General features: G+C 47.5%; 1 protein-coding gene across 1 annotated transcript; it reads left to right on the top strand.

Moving 5' to 3' along the window:
* The first annotated feature begins 758 nt into the window (after positions 1-758).
* On the top strand, positions 759-20,303 carry LOC109876224 (probable C->U-editing enzyme APOBEC-2). The gene is made up of 5 exons (XM_020468686.2): positions 759-1,131; positions 16,932-17,112; positions 18,947-19,117; positions 19,786-19,967; positions 20,108-20,303. The coding sequence occupies exons 1-4, from the start codon at positions 836-838 to the stop codon at positions 19,963-19,965; spliced, it is 828 nt and encodes a 275-aa protein (XP_020324275.1). The 5' UTR covers positions 759-835; the 3' UTR covers positions 19,966-19,967; positions 20,108-20,303.
* The last annotated feature ends 1,088 nt before the right edge of the window (positions 20,304-21,391 follow it).

The following is a 21,391-nucleotide window of genomic DNA, read 5'->3' as shown; positions in this document are numbered from 1 at the left end:
GTAATAGGGAGTAATTACATTCCAGTTGAATCAGTCATCAGACAAACAAGCCTCTACTAAAAAGGATGTGTGATATGTGTTTTAGGAATATGTTTTCACAAACAGCAGATAGCAGCACACCCACCGGCTGCCCGTACATTCTAGTTAGGCTAAAGCAGAGCATTCTGGGTAGTCTGGTAACTGTCTCTGAAATGAATTACTGGGCAGAGAGAGAGAGTAAAATTGTAACTTCCCCCTCCACCTCCCCCTCTCTCTCTCTCTCTCTCTCGCCACAAGTTGTTACATCTGCAGTGCAGAAACCCATTACACACACACACCATTCCTCTCCTCCCCCAACGTCTGTCCCCAGATTGCTGTACAGATTGATTATTTGTCTACACACACCATTCCTCCCCTCCCCCAGATTCTGTCCCCAGATTGCTGTACAGATTTGATTGTTTGTCCACAGATGCACACTCTACACCTTCTGTGTGTGTGTCTGTTTGTGTGACCTTGATGTAGTGATAAGGGTTTTAAATCTGGAAAGAAAAGATCCCTGGTCACAACGCACACGCACAGACAGACACAGGCAAGTTATTAATAACTTGCCTGTTGCTGGCCTGCTGACAGTCCTAAAAGCCTGACATAGAATATCACTGTGTGTCTGACAGTTCCTAAATGAATTCCACTACTGACATCCCCCTTTAGATTCTTCTGTTAATAGCCAGGCATGGAAAAAGTGGGTGTCACCTAACTGTCTCATCCAAAATGCACACACACACAAACAACAAGTCAGACAGCGCACGTCTCCCTCTAACTGACATTCACTTGATTACAGACGCTGAAACACAGAGTCATGGCTGACAACCACCCAGGCTGGCTTTCAGTGAAGAAGAGGGAGAAGAAAGGAGAGAGCAAACCACTGGAGAAGGAGGAGGAGCAGGAGAAGGAGCAGAAGAAGGAGAAAGTGTTGAAGACAGGATACCAAGTTGTGAAGACGGGATACCAACACCAACCAGGGGAGGTGAGGAAGAAGGAGGGAGGCGGAGAGAAGACAGGTGGAACGGAGGAGATAACAGAGGTAGCAGAAGGAGGAGTGGAAAATGGAGAGTTTGAAACCATTGAGCTGCCACCATGGGAGATCGTCACTGGGTAAACACACCAACCACACACAAATCTTTTTTGCACACTCTTTCTCTCTAACACACATAGGCAGGTATACTTTCTCTGGGGGTTTGTGTCATGTCTCTCTCATCATTTTATACACATTTACATAAGTATTCAGATGCTTTACTCAGTACTTCATTGAAGCACATTTGTCAGTGATTACAGCCACAGTTCTTCTTGGGTATGACGCTTCAAGCTTGGCACACTTGTATTTGGGGAGTTTCTCACGTTCTTCTCTGTAGATCCTCTTAAGCTCAGGTTGGATGGGGCATCGCTGCACAGATATTTTCAGGTCTCTCCAAAGATGGCGCCAGAGGAGATGGTTGTCGTTTCTGATCCACTAACCAATTGTGCTATTGTGTGTGTTTTTTCGCGTTATTTGTAACTTATTTTGTACATAATGTTTTTGCCACCGTGTCTTCTAACCGAAAAGAGCTTCTGGATGTCAGGACAGCAGTTATTCACGCCGTACTGGAGGAATACTTTTTCTTCAATGAGTCGTACGGGAAAGATTTACTTCAGACGTCCGACAAGGCCCTCAACCCCGTCATTCGTAGGAGGAAGGGAACACCCCCCTGAAATGGACAAAAATGAATGGGAACATATTGGCACCGTACAAAACATATACACAATGTCCAATACCACTCAATTGGACTTCGTTTCATTCAAAGTTGATTGCAAATGCCATATGGCAAATTCCAAGGGTAACACTGTAAAAATCCAATAGATGGCGAGTGCGCTCCACCGTAATATTTCATATTGCAAATGTAACACAAGTCAAGACCCAAGAGTAAAATTCAGAAAATTTTACTGACTTATCACCCCCTTAAAAAAGTGGTTTCTGGACCGTTTATTTTTTTTTACTCTTTCAATTTTTTTTGTCAATTCCACACGTATAAGAACTGTATCAACATACTTTAGTCATATTTTATTATCATTTAAAAATGATAATAATACTTGTCCATAAGGCATAAGTTTTGTCCATTTGCAAGATGATTTCATAGGAAGTCAAAAGTCAGTCACAAGTCACTTTTTTTTATTTGCCAAATGCCATAAGAAATGTCCAAATGCATTCTGAAAGATTTGAAAGTGCCAAATCAGGATGTTATGTCCATTTGCCATGTACGATCAATGGAAGTCAGTTTACAAACCCAAAGTCAGTGAACCATGTCCAAAAAGCAAACCTGTTTTCATACTGCCCAAATGATATATAGCACTATGTTAAGCAATGAATCAACCTAGATGGTCTATTTGTCATGTATGATGAGGGAGAAGTGGGACCGTTGTTTTTTAACGATTTTTTGAAAAATGTCTAAAATGACAAGGGGCGCCCCCTGTTGGATGGGCACGGGTGGGGGGTTATCCCTACCCAACCGTGGACCCCTTGCTACCCCATAATGCATTAAAAACAGTTTTAAAAATGTGCTCATGGTAACCCGTTCAATCATCAGGTGCACGGCTGTCCATTTGCAATATGTTTCAATGTGCATTCTGATTTCAGAATGTCACTTTGGTTATGGTACCTCACTGTTTAAACATATTGCAAATGGACAAAAGTCAGCCAGCAAGGCACCGTCCATCAGTCAGTTAGATATCATTCGAACACCAAACTGTTTTGAAGCCAGCTATCACATATTTCAGAACTGGCCCAAAATTCACAGCGCCTTCTGTTCAAACCATAATAAAAACATAAAACACGTAGTTACGTTCTAGCTGCGGGTCCAGTTCTGACATTATATGTAGGCCGAGCTGAGGCGACCCCGAATCCCACGTTTCGGCCTGATAGTTCATTTGGAGCCTGAGTGGCGACCTTAATTAGTGTTGAAAATCCACATTTTCCGGGCATTGCTACGGGGTCCTTGAATGAGCTATCAGACAGAAACGTTGGGGTCTGTCTCTATTTATTTTATATATTTTTATTTATTTTACCTTTATTTAACCAGGTAGGCAAGTTGAGAACAAGTTCTCATTTACAATTGCGACCTGGCCAAGATAAAGCAAAGCAGTTCGACAGATACAACGACACAGAGTTACACATGGAGTAAAACAAACATACAGTCAATAATACAGTATAAACAAGTCTATATACAATGTGAGCAAATGAGGTGAGAAGGGAGGTAAAGGCAAAAAAGGCCATGGTGGCAAAGTAAATACAATATAGCAAGTAAAACACTGGAATGGTAGTTTTGCAATGGAAGAATGTGCAAAGTAGAAATAAAAATAATGGGGTGCAAAGGAGCAAAATAAATAAATAAAAATTAAATACAGTTGGGAAAGAGGTAGTTGTTTGGGCTAAATTATATGGGCCGAGGCAGTTTAAATGCACCTAGTCTTGCGACTCTGGGACATTTCTAAATGTCGTCATTTTCGTGATGTCAAAATTAATTGAAGTTATTGCATTGTTATGTACGAGGCTGTTTCTCGGTCTGAGAACCTTCTAGAGCCACATAACTCACTGTGCACTATATAATTGAGCTCTAGAATAGGTTTCTAAAGTTTCAGAACTCTAGGTCTAACGGTTCTTGGATAGTTCGAACAAAGGTCACTATTGCAGTCTCTTTCTGTCTCTAAGCCCCACACTGTGTCACTCCATCCTTGCTGTGTGGGTGTGTGAGTTTTTCTTGGAAATTTGATGGGATGAATGACTGATTTACAGTTCATGGGGGTTGCCTAATCACACATATGAAGTTTTGGAAAGATCTGACTTTATTAACCCTTCGAAACAGCCGCTATGTCACCAATGATGGCACTTCCGGTTGGCACAGGAAGCTAAAAGTAAACACATATCCTCATTGGGGTAGGCTTTTACAGAATCCTGAGTTTTAAGTCTTTACGTTAAGAACTGACTAATTTACACAGGGTTGAATGCACTATTTCTATCAAAAAGCAGGTTGGGTATGGAAAAACCCTTTTAGGGTGATTTTGACCACTTCCGGTTGCTTCAGGAAGCTTAGAACCGACACAGATAGACCTCATAGTAGACTGATGTATTGTCATCGAAGACAGGTTCACATATCTTGATTGGGGTATGCTCTTACAGAATCCTGAGTTTTACGTATTTATGTTGAGAATTGATTGATCTACACCGGGTTGAATGCAGTGATTTTCACAATTGCAGGTTATGTATATCAAAACACTTTTAGGGTGAATTTAATCACTTCCAGGTGCTTCAGGAAGCTTAGAATCAACACAAGTAGACCTCATAGTGGCCTGATGGATTGTCATCGAAGACAGGTTCGTACGCCATTCATAATCAACATAGGTTTCAGGTTGAATTTAGGGGAGCAGGCAATGTATTCCTATGGGGAGAGAAGTCAATGCAAACTGTTTGATGTAAACACCTTCTTTTAACTGTTATGGGTTGAGATTATGGTAATGCCATTGTGTGTGTGTCTCTGTGTGTCTTTAAGCCATGCACTGTGTCACTTCATCCTTTATGTGTGTGTGTGCGTGTGAGAGGTTTTTCTTTGACATCTGTTGGGAGAAATGACTGATTTACAGTTCATGAGGGTTGCTTAAGTTTTGAAAAGATCTGACCTTTTTAACCCTCCGAAACAGCACCTATGACATCATTTTAAGGCACTTCCGGTTGGTACAGGAAGCTAAACGAGAACACATATCTTCCTTGGGGTAGGCTCTTACAGAATCCTCACAACATCTTTATGTTAACAAAAGGCTAAGCTTGTGTTTGAATATATTTCATTTGCGATTTTCATGAATAGGAAAAGTTTCTAGGGGTATTTATGTCCGCTGCGTTATGCTAATTAGTTTGAGGCTATGATTACGCCCCCGGATCCGGGATTGCTAGTCGCAAGAAGTACATCAAAACACCTTTTGGGTGAATTTAATCACTTCCGGTTGCTCCAGGAAGCTTAGAATCAACACAGGTAGACCTCATAGTGGCCTGATGGATTGTCATAGAAGACAGGTTCATACGCCATTCATAATCAACATAGGCTCTAGGTTGAATTTAGGGGAGCAGGCAATGTATTCCTATGGGGAGAGATGTCATTGTAATCTGTGAGATCAAAAACCCCTGTTTTACTGTTAAAGCTTAATACCACACGGTCAAGATTAGGCTTGCACAGATCGGGAGGACCTTAGGAACATTCCTGTGGTTGAATTGTCCTTCTAAACCCAACGATTCCGCCGCTGTCCCCCAAAAGCACCTGATTTCCAGGCCTCATTTTGGGCCTTCTTTTTTTCACGGTCGCTGCACTCAGACCGAGCGAGCTACGGTCAAGCGGGACATCTCGTTGAACTCGGCACAGCCTTGAGAATATGGTAATGCCATTGCAGGCTCTGAGTGTCTTTAAGCACCGCACTTTGTCACTCCATCCTTGCTGTGTGTGTGTGTGTGTGTGTGTGTGTGTGTGTGTGTCAAATCAAATCAAAATCAAATCAAATTTTATTTGTCACATACACATGGTTAGCAGATGTTAATGCGAGTGTAGCGAAATGCTTGTGCTTCTAGTTCCGACAATGCAGTAATAACCAACAAGTAATCTAACTAACAATTCCAAAACTACTGTCTTATACACAGTGTAAGGGGATAAAGAATATGTACATAAGGATATATGAATGAGTGATGGTACAGAGCAGCATAGGCAAGATACAGTAGATGGTATCGAGTACAGTATATACATATGAGATGAGTATGTAAACAAAGTGGCATAGTTAAAGTGGCTAGTGATACATGTATTACATAAGGATGCAGTCGATGATATAGAGTACAGTATATACGTATGCATATGAGATGAATAATGTAGGGTAAGTAACATTATATAAGGTAGCATTGTTTAAAGTGGCTAGTGATATATTTACATAATTTCCCATCAATTCCCATTATTAAAGTGGCTGGAGTTGAGTCAGTGTCATTGACAGTGTGTTGGCAGCAGCCACTCAATGTTAGTGGTGGCTGTTTAACAGTCTGATGGCCTTGAGATAGAAGCTGTTTTTCAGTCTCTCGGTCCCAGCTTTGATGCACCTGTACTGACCTCGCCTTCTGGATGATAGCGGGGTGAACAGGCAGTGGCCCGGGTGGTTGATGTCCTTGATGATCTTTATGGCCTTCCTGTAAAATCGGGTGGTGTAGGTGTCCTGGAGGGCAGGTAGTTTACCCCCGGTGATGCGTTGTGCAGACCTCACTACCCTCTGGAGAGCCTTACGGTTGAGGGCGGAGCAGTTGCCGTACCAGGCGGTGATACAGCCCGACAGGATGCTCTCGATTGTGCATCTGTAGAAGTTTGTGAGTGTTTGTGAGAATTTCTTCAGCCTCCTGAAGTTGAAGAGGCGCTGCTGCGCCTTCTTCACGATGCTGTCTGTGTGAGTGGACCAATTCAGTTTGTCTGTGATGTGTATGCCGAGGAACTTAAAACTTGCTACCCTCTCCACTACTGTTCCATCGATGTGGATAGAGGGGTGTTCCCTCTGCTGTTTCCTGAAGTCCACAATCATCTCCTTAGTTTTGTTGACGTTGGGTGTGAGGTTATTTTCCTGACACCACACTCCGAGGGCCCTCACCTCCTCCCTGTAGGCCGTCTCATCGTTGTTGGTGTGTGTGTGTGTGTGTGTGTGTGTGTGTGTGTGTGTGTGTGTGTGTGTGTGTGTGTGTGTGTGTGTGTGTGTGAGAGAGCTTGTCATGTGTGGAGTTGTCATGACAGCACTGTGGTACAGGTGTGGAGTTGTCATGACAGCACTGTGGTACAGGTGTGGAGTTGTCATGACAGCACTGTGGTACAGGAGGTTTCATGACAGCACTGTTGTACAGGAGGTGTCATGACAGTGCTGTAGAACAGGAGGTGTCATGACAGTGCTGTAGAACAGGAGGTGTCATGACAGTGCTGTAGAACAGGAGGTGTCATGACAGTGCTGTAGAACAGGAGGTGTCATGACAGTGCTGTAGAACAGGAGGTGGCATGACAGTGCTGTAGAACAGGAGGTGTCATGACAGTGCTGTAGAACAGGAGGTGTCATGACAGTGCTGTGGTACAGGAGGTTTCATGGCAGTGCTGTGGTACAGGAGGTTTCATGGCAGTGCTGTAGAACAGGAGGTGTCATGGCAGTGCTGTAGAACAGGAGGTTTCATGGCAGTGCTGTGGTACAGGAGGTTTCATGGCAGTGCTGTGGTACAGGAGGTTTCATGGCAGTGCTGTAGAACAGGAGGTGTCATGGCAGTGCTGTAGAACAGGAGGTGTCATGACAATGCTGTAGAACAGGAGGTGTCATGACAGTGCTGTGGTACAGGTGTGGAGTTGTAATGGCAGCGATGTGGTACAGGTGTGGAGTTGTCATGACAGTGCTGTGGTACAGGTGTGGAGTTGTAATGGCAGCGATGTGGTACAGGTGTGGAGTTGTCATGGCAGTGCTCTGGTACAGGTGTGGAGTTGTAATGGCAGCGATGTGGTACAGGTGTGGAGGTGACATGGCAGCGATGTGGTACAGGTGTGGAGTTGTCATGGCAGCGATGTGGTACAGGTGTGGCGTTGTCATGGCAGCGATGTGGTACAGGTGTGGAGTTGTCATGGCAGCGATGTGGTACAGGTGTGGAGTTGTCATGGCAGCACTGTGCTACAGGTGTGGAGTTGTCATGGCAGCACTGTGCTACAGGTGTGGAGTTGTCACGGCAGCGATGTGGTACAGGTGTGGAGTTGTCACGGCAGCGATGTGGTACAGGTGTGGAGTTGTCATGGCAGCGATATGGTACAGGTGTGGAGGTGACATGGCAGCGATGTGGTACAGGTGTGGAGTTGTCATGGCAGCCCTGATGATGTTGAATCATGCAAGCCACCTCTTTATTGCACCTCAGCCGTTGCCCCTTCATTGAAACCATTCAATACCAGGCTTCAGGGCTTTACTTTATGATGCTAAGATCATTTCACAATGAGTGAATAATGCCCATAGAGTCTTGCGGTTTCCCAAACAGGGAAATGGTTCCAATCATTTTTCTCGTAGGGAATTTCAGGAACCCTTCAATAAGAGCTGTGTTTAATGCAGGCGTACCCTTGCGTGACGTTTTGATTACCATGTAAATCTCTCTAGTACAAGGCGTTTATCAATATGTTGGGCTCTATTTACTCTCAGATTCGAAAATGCTAATCAGCATCAAAGCAAGGCTACAATCCCTGCCAGCTCCTACACGTCATCTCTAGCTGACACCTTTGCTAACAGTTATTGTGTCAATGTAAAACTTACACAAGACAGTTGACAGAATTTGCTCACAGATGGTTAATCCAGAGATGTTTACCTCGATTCTCCTCCAGATCATTATGACCTTTGTAGATCTTTATGATCGCCACATATACAGGTGAATATACTGATAGAAGTCAACTTCTCCAAGAGAAATGTACACAGTTATCAAAACATCATGCCAGGGCAAGCCTCCATGAATCACAGCCCTTACTGTAAGTGTTTCTAAAATTCCCTGTGGGAAAACTATTGGAACCATTACCGTCTTGAAACACTGCTTGTCCAATCAGCATCCAGGATCCCAAAAAACAGTTTTATAATGATTATTATGTCATGATCAAAGCAGCCAAATCCCACCATAACAGAGGGTTGTAGTCACTTTACAAATGACCTCGATTAACCTCTAACCCTGCACATTGCCTCGGTACCGGTACATCCTGTATAGAGCCTCCACATTGCCTCGGTACCGGTACATCCTGTATAGAGCCTCCACATTGCCTCGGTACCGGTACATCCTGTATAGAGCCTCGTTATTGCCTCGGTACTGGTACATCCTGTATAGAGCCTCCACATTGCCTCGGTACCGGTACATCCTGTATAGAGCCTCCACATTGCCTCGGTACTGGTACATCCTGTATAGAGCCTCCACATTGCCTCGGTACCGGTACATCCTGTATAGAGCCTCCACATTGCCTCGGTACCGGTACATCCTGTATAGAGCCTCGTTATTGCCTCGGTACCGGTACATCCTGTATAGAGCCTCGTTATTGCCTCGGTACCGGTACATCCTGTATAGAGCCTCGTTATTGCCTCGGTACTGGTACATCCTGTATAGAGCCTCCACATTGCCTCGGTACTGGTACATCCTGTATAGAGCCTCCACATTGCCTCGGTACCGGTACATCCTGTATAGAGCCTCCACATTGCCTCGGTACCGGTACATCCTGTATAGAACCTCCACATTGCCACGGTACTGGTACATCCTGTATAGAGCCTCCACATTGCCTCGGTACCGGTACATCCTGTATAGAGCCTCCACAATGCCTCGGTACCGGTACATCCTGTATAGAGCCTCCACATTGCCTAGGTACCGGTACATCCTGTATAGAGCCTCCACATTGCCTCGGTACCGGTACATCCTGTATAGAGCCTCCACATTGCCTCGGTACTGGTACATCCTGTATAGAGCCTCCACATTGCCTCGGTACCGGTACATCCTGTATAGAGCCTCGTTATTGCCTCGGTACCGGTACATCCTGTATAGAGCCTCCACATTGCCTCGGTACCGGTACATCCTGTATAGAGCCTCCACATTGCCTCGGTACCGGTACATCCTGTATAGAGCCTCCACATTGCCTCGGTACCGGTACATCCTGTATAGAGCCTCGTTATTGCCTCGGTACCGGTACATCCTGTATAGAGCCTCGTTATTGCCTCGGTACCGGTACATCCTGTATAGAGCCTCCACATTGCCTCGGTACCGGTACATCCTGTATAGAGCCTCCACATTGCCTCGGTACCGGTACATCCTGTATAGAGCCTCCACATTGCCTCGGTACCGGTACATCCTGTATAGAGCCTCGTTATTGCCTCGGTACCGGTACATCCTGTATAGAGCCTCGTTATTGCCTCGGTACCGGTACATCCTGTATAGAGCCTCGTTATTGCCTCGGTACCGGTACATCCTGTATAGAGCCTCGTTATTGCCTCGGTACCGGTACATCCTGTATAGAGCCTCGTTATTGCCTCGGTACCGGTACATCCTGTATAGAGCCTCGTTATTGCCTCGGTACCGGTACATCCTGTATAGAGCCTCGTTATTGCCTCGGTACCGGTACATCCTGTATAGAGCCTCGTTATTGCCTCGGTACTGGTACATCCTGTATAGAGCCTCCACATTGCCTCGGTACTGGTACATCCTGTATAGAGCCTCCACATTGCCTCGGTACCGGTATATCCTGTATAGAGCCTCCACATTGCCTCGGTACCGGTACATCCTGTATAGAACCTCCACATTGCCTCGGTACCGGTACATCCTGTATAGAGCCTCCACATTGCCTCGGTACCGGTACATCCTGTATAGAGCCTCCACATTGCCTCGGTACTGGTACATCCTGTATAGAGCCTCCACATTGCTTCGGTACCGGTACATCCTGTATAGAGCCTCGTTATTGCCTCGGTACCGGTACATCCTGTATAGAGCCTCGTTATTGCCTCGGTACCGGTACATCCTGTATAGAGCCTCCACATTGCCTCGGTACTGGTACATCCTGTATAGAGCCTCCACATTGCCTCGGTACCGGTACATCCTGTATAGAGCCTCGTTATTGCCTCGGTACCGGTACATCCTGTATAGAGCCTCGTTATTGCCTCGGTACTGGTACATCCTGTATAGAGCCTCCACATTGCCTCGGTACTGGTACATCCTGTATAGAGCCTCCACATTGCCTCGGTACCGGTACATCCTGTATAGAACCTCCACATTGCCTCGGTACCGGTACATCCTGTATAGAGCCTCCACATTGCCTCGGTACTGGTACATCCTGTATAGAGCCTCGTTATTGCCTCGGTACCGGTACATCCTGTATAGAGCCTCCACATTGCCTCGGTACCAGTACATCCTGTATAGAGCCTCCACATTGTTTCGGTACTGGTACATCCTGTATAGAGCCTCCACATTGCCTCGGTACTGGTACATCCTGTATAGAGCCTCCACATTGCCTCGGTACTGGTACATCCTGTATAGAGCCTCCACATTGCCTCGGTACTGGTACATCCTGTATATAGCCTCCACATTGCCTCGGTACCGGTACATCCTGTATAGAGCCTCCACAATGCCTCGGTACCGGTACATCCTGTATAGAGCCTCCACATTGCCTCGGTACTGGTACATCCTGTATAGAGCCTCCACATTGCCTCGGTACCGGTACATCCTGTATAGAGCCTCCACATTGCCTCGGTACCGGTACATCCTGTATAGAGCCTCCACATTGCCTCGGTACCGGTACATCCTGTATAGAGCCTCCACATTGCCTCGGTACTGGTACATCCTGTATAGAGCCTCGTTATTGCCTCGGTACCGGTACATCCTGTATAGTGCCTCGTTATTGCCTCGGTACCGGTACATCCTGTATAGAGCCTCCACATTGCCTCGGTACCAGTACATCCTGTATAGAGCCTCCACATTGCCTCGGTACCGGTACATCCTGTATAGAGCCTCCACATTGCCTCGGTACCGGTACATCATGTATAGAGCCTCCACATTGCCTCGGTACCGGTACATCCTGTATAGAGCCTCCACAATGCCTCGGTACCGGTACATCCTGTATAGAGCCTCCACATTGCCTCGGTACTGGTACATCCTGTATAGAGCCTCCATATTGACTCGGTACCGGTACATCCTGTATAGAGCCTCCACATTGCCTCGGTACCGGTACATCCTGTATAGAGCCTCCACATTGCCTAGGTACCGGTACATCCTGTATAGAGCCTCCACATTGCCTCGGTACCGGTACATCCTGTATAGAGCCTCCACATTGCCTCGGTACCGGTACATCCTGTATAGAGCCTCCACATTGCCTCGGTACCGGTACATCCTGTATAGAGCCTCCACATTGCCTCGGTACTGGTACATCCTGTATAGAGCCTCCACATTGCCTCGGTACCGGTACATCCTGTATAGAGCCTCGTTATTTCCTCGGTACTGGTATATCCTGTATAGAGCCTCGTTATTGCCTCGGTACCGGTACATCCTGTATAGAGCCTCCACATTGCCTCGGTACCGGTACATCCTGTATAGAGCCTCCACAATGCCTCGGTACCGGTACATCCTGTATAGAGCCTCCACATTGCCTCTGTACTGGTACATCCTGTATAGAGCCTCCACATTGCCTCGGTACCGGTACATCCTGTATAGAGCCTCCACATTGCCTCGGTACCGGTACATCCTGTATAGAGCCTCCACATTGCCTAGGTACCGGTACATCCTGTATAGAGCCTCCACATTGCCTCGGTACCGGTACATCCTGTATAGAGCCTCCACATTGCCTCGGTACCGGTACATCCTGTATAGAGCCTCCACATTGCCTCGGTACTGGTACATCCTGTATAGAGCCTCCACATTGCCTCGGTACCGGTACATCCTGTATAGAGCCTCGTTATTGCCTCGGTACCGGTACATCCTGTATAGAGCCTCGTTATTGCCTCGGTACCGGTACATCCTGTATAGAGCCTCGTTATTGCCTCGGTACCGGTACATCCTGTATAGAGCCTCGTTATTGCCTCGGTACCGGTACATCCTGTATAGAGCCTCCACATTGCCTCGGTACCAGTACTTCCTGTATAGAGCCTCCACATTGCCTCGGTACTGGTACATCCTGTATAGAGCCTCCACATTGCCTCGGTACCGGTACATCCTGTATAGAGCCTCCACATTGCCTCGGTACCGGTACATCCTGTATAGAGCCTCCACATTGCCTCGGTACCGGTACATCCTGTATAGAGCCTCCACATTTCCTCGGTACCGGTACATCCTGTATAGAGCCTCCACATTGCCTCGGTACCGGTACATCCTGTATAGAGCCTCCACATTGCCTCGGTACTGGTACATCCTGTATAGAGCCTCCACATTGCCTCGGTACCGGTACATCCTGTATAGAGCCTCGTTATTGCCTCGGTACCGGTACATCCTGTATAGAGCCTCGTTATTGCCTCGGTACCGGTACATCCTGTATAGAGCCTCCACATTGCCTCGGTACCGCTACATCCTGTATAGAGCCTCCACATTGCCTCGGTACCGCTACATCCTGTATAGAGCCTCGTTATTGCCTCGGTACCGGTACATCCTGTATAGAGCCTCGTTATTGCCTCGGTACCGGTACATCCTGTATAGAGCCTCGTTATTGCCTCGGTACTGGTACATCCTGTATAGAGCCTCCACATTGCCTCGGTACTGGTACATCCTGTATAGAGCCTCCACATTGCCTCGGTACCGGTACATCCTGTATAGAGCCTCCACATTGCCTCGGTACCGGTACATCCTGTATAGAGCCTTGTTATTGCCTCGGTACCGGTACATCCTGTATAGAGCCTCGTTATTGCCTCGGTACCGGTACATCCTGTATAGAGCCTCCACATTGTTCGGTACCGCTACATCCTGTATAGAGCCTCCACATTGCCTCGGTACCGGTACATCCTGTATAGAGCCTCCACATTGCTTCGGTACCGGTACATCCTGTATAGAGCCTCCACAATGCCTCGGTACCGGTACATCCTGTATAGAGCCTCCACATTGCCTCGGTACTGGTACATCCTGTATAGAGCCTCCACATTGCCTCGTACCGGTACATCCTGTATAGAGCCTCCACATTGCCTCGGTACCGGTACATCCTGTATAGAGCCTCCACATTGCCTCGGTACCGGTACATCCTGTATAGAGCCTCCACATTGCCTCGGTACTGGTACATCCTGTATAGAGCCTCCACATTGCCTCGGTACCGGTACATCCTGTATAGAGCCTCCACATTGCCTCGGTACCGGTACATCCTGTATAGAGCCTCCACATTGCCTCGGTACCGGTACATCCTGTATAGAGCCTCCACATTGCCTCGGTACCGGTACATCCTGTATAGAGCCTCCACATTGCCTCGGTACCGGTACATCCTGTATAGAGCCTCCACATTGCCTCGGTACTGGTACATCCTGTATAGAGCCTCCACATTGCCTCGGTACCGGTACATCCTGTATAGAGCCTCCACATTGCCTAGGTACCGGTACATCCTGTATAGAGCCTCCACATTGCCTCGGGACCGGTACATCCTGTATAGAGCCTCCACATTGCCTCGGTACCGGTACATCCTGTATAGAGCCTCCACATTGCCTCGGTACCGGTACATCCTGTATAGAGCCTCCACATTGCCTCGGTACTGGTACATCCTGTATAGAGCCTCCACATTGCCTCGGTACCGGTACATCCTGTATAGAGCCTCCACATTGCCTCGGTACCGGTACATCCTGTATAGAGCCTCCACATTGCCTCGGTACCGGTACATCCTGTATAGAGCCTCGTTATTGCCTCGGTACCGGTACATCCTGTATAGAGCCTCCACATTGCCTCGGTACCGGTACATCCTGTATAGAGCCTCGTTATTGCCTCGGTACCGGTACATCCTGTATAGAGCCTCCACATTGCCTCGGTACCGGTACATCCTGTATAGAGCCTCGTTATTGCCTCGGTACCGGTACATCCTGTATAGAGCCTCCACATTGCCTCGGTACCGGTACATCCTGTATAGAGCCTCGTTATTGCCTCGGTACCGGTACATCCTGTATAGAGCCTCCACATTGCCTCGGTACCGGTACATCCTGTATAGAGCCTCCACATTGCCTCGGTACCGGTACATCCTGTATAGAGCCTCGTTATTGCCTCGGTACCGGTACATCCTGTATAGAGCCTCGTTATTGCCTCGGTACCGGTACATCCTGTATAGAGCCTCGTTATTGCCTCGGTACCAGTACATCCTGTATAGAGCCTCGTTATTGCCTCGGTACCAGTACATCCTGTATAGAGCCTCGTTATTGCCTCGGTACCGGTACATCCTGTATAGAGCCTCCACATTGCCTCGGTACCGGTACATCCTGTATAGAACCTCCACATTGCCTCGGTACCAGTACATCCTGTATAGAGCCTCGTTATTGCCTCGGTACCGGTACATCCTGTATAGAGCCTCGTTATTGCCTCGGTACCGGTACATCCTGTATAGAGCCTCGTTATTGCCTCGGTACTGGTACATCCTGTATAGAGCCTCGTTATTGCCTCGGTACCGGTACATCCTGTATAGAGCCTCGTTATTGCCTCGGTACTGGTACATCCTGTATAGAGCCTCCACATTGCCTCGGTACCAGTACATCCTGTATAGAGCCTCGTTATTGCCTCGGTACCGGTACATCCTGTATAGAGCCTCGTTATTGCCTCGGTACCGGTACATCCTGTATAGAGCCTCGTTATTGCCTCGGTACTGGTACATCCTGTATAGAGCCTCCACATTGCCTCGGTACCAGTACATCCTGTATAGAGCCTCCACATTGTTATGTACATTTCTTGTGTTACTTTTTGATTGACTTGTTTTTTTCACATTAGTTTATTTAGTAAATATTTTCTTAACTCTATTTCTTGAACTGCATTGTTGGTTAAGGGCTTGTAAGGAAGCATGTCACAAATAACATTTCATTTCATTTCATTCATTAGTAGTGACTGTTACCATGACAGCCGGTCCCAATACACCCCCTACCTCTCTCCCTGGGCACTACCACTAACTCTGAGGTCCCTAGGGCTTCATTTATAACATTTATATTTTCAGGGTTTAATCAAAAGAGGGTAAGGGATACTGTTCGGATTTGGAATAGCCTCTGTCTTGTGTTAGCCATGTTCTCCAGTAGAGTGCTGTGATCCTATAGTAGTTACCAAATCAAATCAAATCCAAATCAAATTTTATTTGTCACAAACACATGGTTAGTAGATGTTAATGTGAGTGTAGCGAAATGCTTGTGCTTCTAGTTCCGACAATGCAGTAATATCTAACAAGTAATCTAACAATTCCCCAACAACTACCTAATACACACAAATCTAAAGGGGTGAATGAGAATATGTACATATAAGTATATGGATGAGCGATGGCCGACCGGCACAGGCAAGGTGCAGTAGATGGTATAAAAGACAGTATATACATGCGATATGAGTAATGTAAGATATGCAAACATGATTAAAGTGGCATTGTATAAAGTGACTAGTGATCCATTTATTAAAGTGGCCAGTGATTGGGTCTCAATGTAGGCAGCAGCCTCTCTGAGTTAGTGATTTCTGTTTAGCAGTCTGACGGCCTTGAGATAAAGGCTGTTTTTCAGTCGCTCGGTCCCAGCTTCAATGCACCTGTACTGACCTCGCCTTCTGGATGGTAGCGGTATGAACAGGCAGTGGCCCGGGTGGTTGATGTCCTTGATGATCTTTTTGGCCTTCCTGTGACATCGGGTGCTGTGGGTGTCCTGGAGGGCAGGTAGTTTGCCCCCGGTGATGCGTTGGCCAGACCGCACCACCCTCTGGAGAGCCTTACTGTTGTGGGTGGAGCAGTTGCCGTACCAGGCGGTGATACAGCCCGACAGGATGCTCTCGATTGTGCACCTGTAAAAGTTTGTGAGTGTTTTTGGTGTATAGCCGAATTTCTTCAGCCTCCGGAGGTTGAAGAGGCACTGTTGCGCCTTCTTCACCACGCTGTCTATGTGGGTGGACCATTTCAGTTTGTACGTGATGTGTATGCCGAGGAACTTAAAACTTACTACCTTCTCCAACACTGTCCCGTCGATGTGGATAGGGGGCTGCTCCTTCTGCTGTTTCCTGAAGTCCACGATCATCTCCTCTGTTTGCACCAGTTAGTACTCTGTGTTGTGGCTCCAGCAGCCCTGTTTCGAATCCGGGTCATGGCAGGAAATATTCAGCTTGGAAGCTTATTTGACCTCAACCAGCAGGTTGCCACCTTTCAGCTTATCCTCTCTCTCTTTATCTCATTCTTTTTCTCTCCCTCCCTCTCCCCTTCTCCCCACAGGGAGCAGATGAGTCCGTTCTACTTTAAGTTCCAATTCCGGAATGTTGAGTATTCATCTGGTCGTAATAAGACGTTGCTATGTTACCGCGTGGAGACTCCGGAGGGCACCACTGATCCACTACAGGGATACATGGAGGACGAACACGCCACCACACACGTAGAGGAGGCCTTCTTCACACGGGTAACAACATAAAGTTGGAGGGAGGGCTCACTTGGCCCAATGGCTGTTTTATCGTGGGATGCACCATGAAGCCAGTTTTAGTGTGGGATGCACCATGAAGCCAGTTTTAGTGTGGGATCCATCATGAAGCCAGTTTTAGTGTGGGATGCACCATGAAGCCAGTTTTAGTGTGGGACGCACCATGAAGCCAGTTTTAGTGTGGGATGCACCATGAAGCCAGTTTTACCGTGGGATGCACCATGAAGCCAGTTTTAGTGTGGGATGCATCATGAAGCCAGTTTTAGTGTGGGATGCACCATGAAGCCAGTTTTAGTGTGGGATGCACCATGAAGCCAGTTTTAGTGTGGGATGCACCATGAAGCCAGTTTTAGAGTGGGATGCATCATGAAGCCAGTTTTAGTGTGGGATGCACCATGAAGCCAGTTTTAGTGTGGGATGCATCATGAAGCCAGTTTTAGTGTGGGATGCATCATGAAGCCAGTTTTAGTGTGGGATGCATCATGAAGCCAGTTTTAGTGTGGGATGCATCATGAAGCCAGTTTTAGTGTGGGATGCACCATGAAGCCAGTTTTAGTGTGGGATGCACCATGAAGCCAGTTTTAGTGTGGGATGCACCATGAAGCCAGTTTTAGTGTTGGATGCATCATGAAGCCAGTTTTAGTGTGGGATGCACCGTGAAGCCAGTTTTAGTGTGGGATGCATCATGAAGCCAGTTTTAGTATGGGATGCATCATGAAGCCAGTTTTAGTGTGGGATGCATCATGAAGCCAGTTGAGGGCTTTCTCCATATTGAAGTAGTCAACTGGGTTCACAGATATCACAGAATTCCATCCAGGTCAGCAGGAGGGGTCATCCAATGAATAATACTCCTGAGCAAACAGGAGATAGCCATATATCAACAACCTTGGCTTGGTACCTGTTCAGACTAAACACACTCCATCATGGCGGTATGGACCTTGACTACTTTACAATGGTATGGTCCTTGACTACTTTACAATGGTATGGACCCTCCTACCAACTCTGACACATATTCCCCCTCTAGGTGTACCCTCCTACCAACTCTGACACATATTCCCCCTCTAGGTGTACCCTCCTACCAACTATGACACATATTCCCCCTCTAGGTGTACCCTCCTACCAACTCTGACACATATTCCCCCTCTAGGTGTACCCTCCTACCAACTCTGACACATATTCCCCCTCTAGGTGTACCCTCCTACCAACTCTGACACATGTTCCCCCTCTAGGTGTACCCTCCTACCAACTCTGACACATATTCCCCCTCTAGGTGTACCCTCCTACCAACTCTGACACATATTCCCCCTCTAGTTGTACCCTCCTACCAACTCTGACACATATTCCCCCTCTAGGTGTACCCTCCTACAAACTCTGACACATATTCCCCCTCTAGGTGTACCCTCCTACCAACTCTGACACATATTCCCCCTCTAGGTGTACCCTCCTACCAACTCTGACACATATTCCCCCTCTAGGTGTACCCTCCTACCAACTCTGACACATATTCCCCCTCTAGGTGTACCCTCCTACCAACTATGACACATATTCCCCCTCTAGGTGTACCCTCCTACCAACTATGACACATATTCCCCCTCTAGGTGTACCCTCCTACCAACTCTGACACATATTCCCCCTCTAGGTGTACCCTCCTACCAACTCTGACACATATTCCCCCTCTAGGTGTACCCTCCTACCAACTCTGACACATATTCTCCCTCTAGGTGTACCCTCGTACCAACTCTGTGACTCAGATTCTCCCTCTAGGTGTACCCTCGTACCAACTCTTTGACTCAGATTCTCCCCTTCTCACCCACAGGTCCTCCCCCACTATGACTCCTCCCAGGAATACGAGGTCCGGTGGTACGTATCTTCCAGTCCCTGTGCAGCCTGCTTCACCAAGATGGCCGATGTCCTCAGACTGAGAAAGAATCTCCGCCTCTACCTCCTCATGTCCCGCCTCTTCCTGTGGGAGGAGCCTGAGATAAAGGTGCCAATCCCTCTCCCACACACAGAGATGGGCAGCAAAGCGGCAGGTCTTGCTCTTCATTGTAATCAGAGGGCTGATATAAATACTATGCATGCCAGTCTCTCTTAGCTAAGCGTTTAGGAGAGACTGACTACATCACTTCTTCTTTTCATAAGAAACATTAATGTGTTGAAAATTCCAATAGTTTGCATAGTCAACTTACACAAAGCTCTGACACACACCCCAGTCATGCCACCAGGGGTCTTTTCACAGTCCCCAAATCCAGAACAAATTCAAGAAAGCGTACAGTATTATATAGAGCCCTTATTGCATGGAACTTCCTTCCAACTCATATTGCTTAAATAAACAGCAAACCTGGTTTCAAAAACAGATAATGCAACACCTCACGGCACAACGCCTCTCCTCTATTGGACCTAGTTTGTGTGTATGTATTGATATGTAGGTTACGTGTGCCATTTCAAAAATGTATCTAGTTCTGTCTTTGAGTTGTTCTTGTTTATTAATGTTCTGTATTATGTCATGTTTCATGTTCTGTGTGGACCCCAGGAAGAGTAGCTGCTGCTTTTGCAACAGCTAATGGGGATCCTAATAAAATACTAAATTAGACTCCCTCTCTCATACAGTACATGTGCGTGCTGTGTGTGTGTGTTTGTGTCTCTGTGTGCTAGGTGGGCCTGCAGTGCCTGGCATCACTGGGTGTGAGGATAAGGATGATGAAGCCGTCTGACTTCTTGTCTGTCTGGGAAACATTTGTAGAGAAGGAGGAGGACATGACCTTTAACCCCTGGGAGGACTGTCAGGACAACTACCAATACTACCAGTACAGACTCAACACCATCCTCAAGTAAAGGTACATACATGCACGCACACGCACACACACAGAGAGATAAGTAAAGGTACATACATGCACGCACACGCACACGCACACACACAGAGAGATAGTATTAACTTTTCCTTTTTCTATTTGTTTTCTGTGTGTTTCTGTTTCAGGTGCAGTCAAAACCATTTCACACCCCCACACCCTGACTACAACCCCATCTACACGTCCTCCAACCCATCTACACGTTCTCCAACCCATCTACACATCTACACGTCCTCCAACCCATCTACACGTCCTCCAACCCATCTACACGTTCTCCAACCCCATCTACACGTCCTCCAACCCCATCTACACGTCTACACGTCCTCCAACCCCATCTACACGTCCTCCAACCCCATCTACACGTCTACACGTCCTCCAACCCCATCTACACGTCCTCCAACCCCATCTACACGTCCTCCAACCCCATCTACACGTCTACACGTCCTCCAACCCCATCTACACATCCTCCAACCCCATCTACACGTCCTCCAACCCCATCTACACGTCCTCCAACCCCATCTACACGTCCTCCAACCCATCTACACATCCTCCAACCCCATCTACACATCCTCCAACCCCATCTACACGTCCTCCAACCCCATCTACACATCCTCCAACCCCATCTACACATCCTCCAACCCCATCTACACATCCTCCAACCCCATCTACACATCCTCCAACCCCATCTACACGTCCTCCAACCCATCTACACATCCTCCAACCCCATCTACACATCCTCCAACCCCATCTACACGTCCTCCAACCCCATCTACACATCCTCCAACCCCATCTAACACATCCTCCAACCCCATCTACACGTTCTCCAACCCCATCTACACATCCTCCAACCCCATCTACACGTTCTCCAACCCCATCTACACATCCTCCAACCCCATCTACACATCCTCCAACCCCATCTACACATCCTCCAACCCCATCTACACGTCCTCCAACCCATCTACAACATCCTCCAACCCCATCTACACATCCTCCAACCCCATCTACACATCCTCCAACCCCATCTACACATCCTCCAACCCCATCTACACGCCTCCAACCCATCTACACATCCTCCAACCCCATCTACACATCCTCCAACCCCATCTACACGTCCTCCAACCCCATCTACACATCCTCCAACCCCATCTACACATCCTCCAACCCCATCTACACGTTCTCCAACCCCATCTACACATCCTCCAACCCCATCTACAACGTCCTCCAACCCCATCTACACGTCTACACGTCCTCCAACCCCATCTACACGTCCTCCAACCCCATCTACACGTCTACATGTCCTCCAACCCCATCTACACATCCTCCAACCCCATCTACACGTCCTCCAACCCCAGCTACACGTCCTCCAACCCATCTACACGTCTACACGTCCTCCAACCCATCTACAACGTCCT

This window comes from Oncorhynchus kisutch, linkage group LG17, assembly GCF_002021735.2.
Source record: "Oncorhynchus kisutch isolate 150728-3 linkage group LG17, Okis_V2, whole genome shotgun sequence".
Lineage (NCBI taxonomy): Eukaryota > Metazoa > Chordata > Actinopteri > Salmoniformes > Salmonidae > Oncorhynchus > Oncorhynchus kisutch.
Note: the sequence above shows the minus strand (reverse complement) of the source record. Positions and strands in the feature narration are given on the sequence as shown.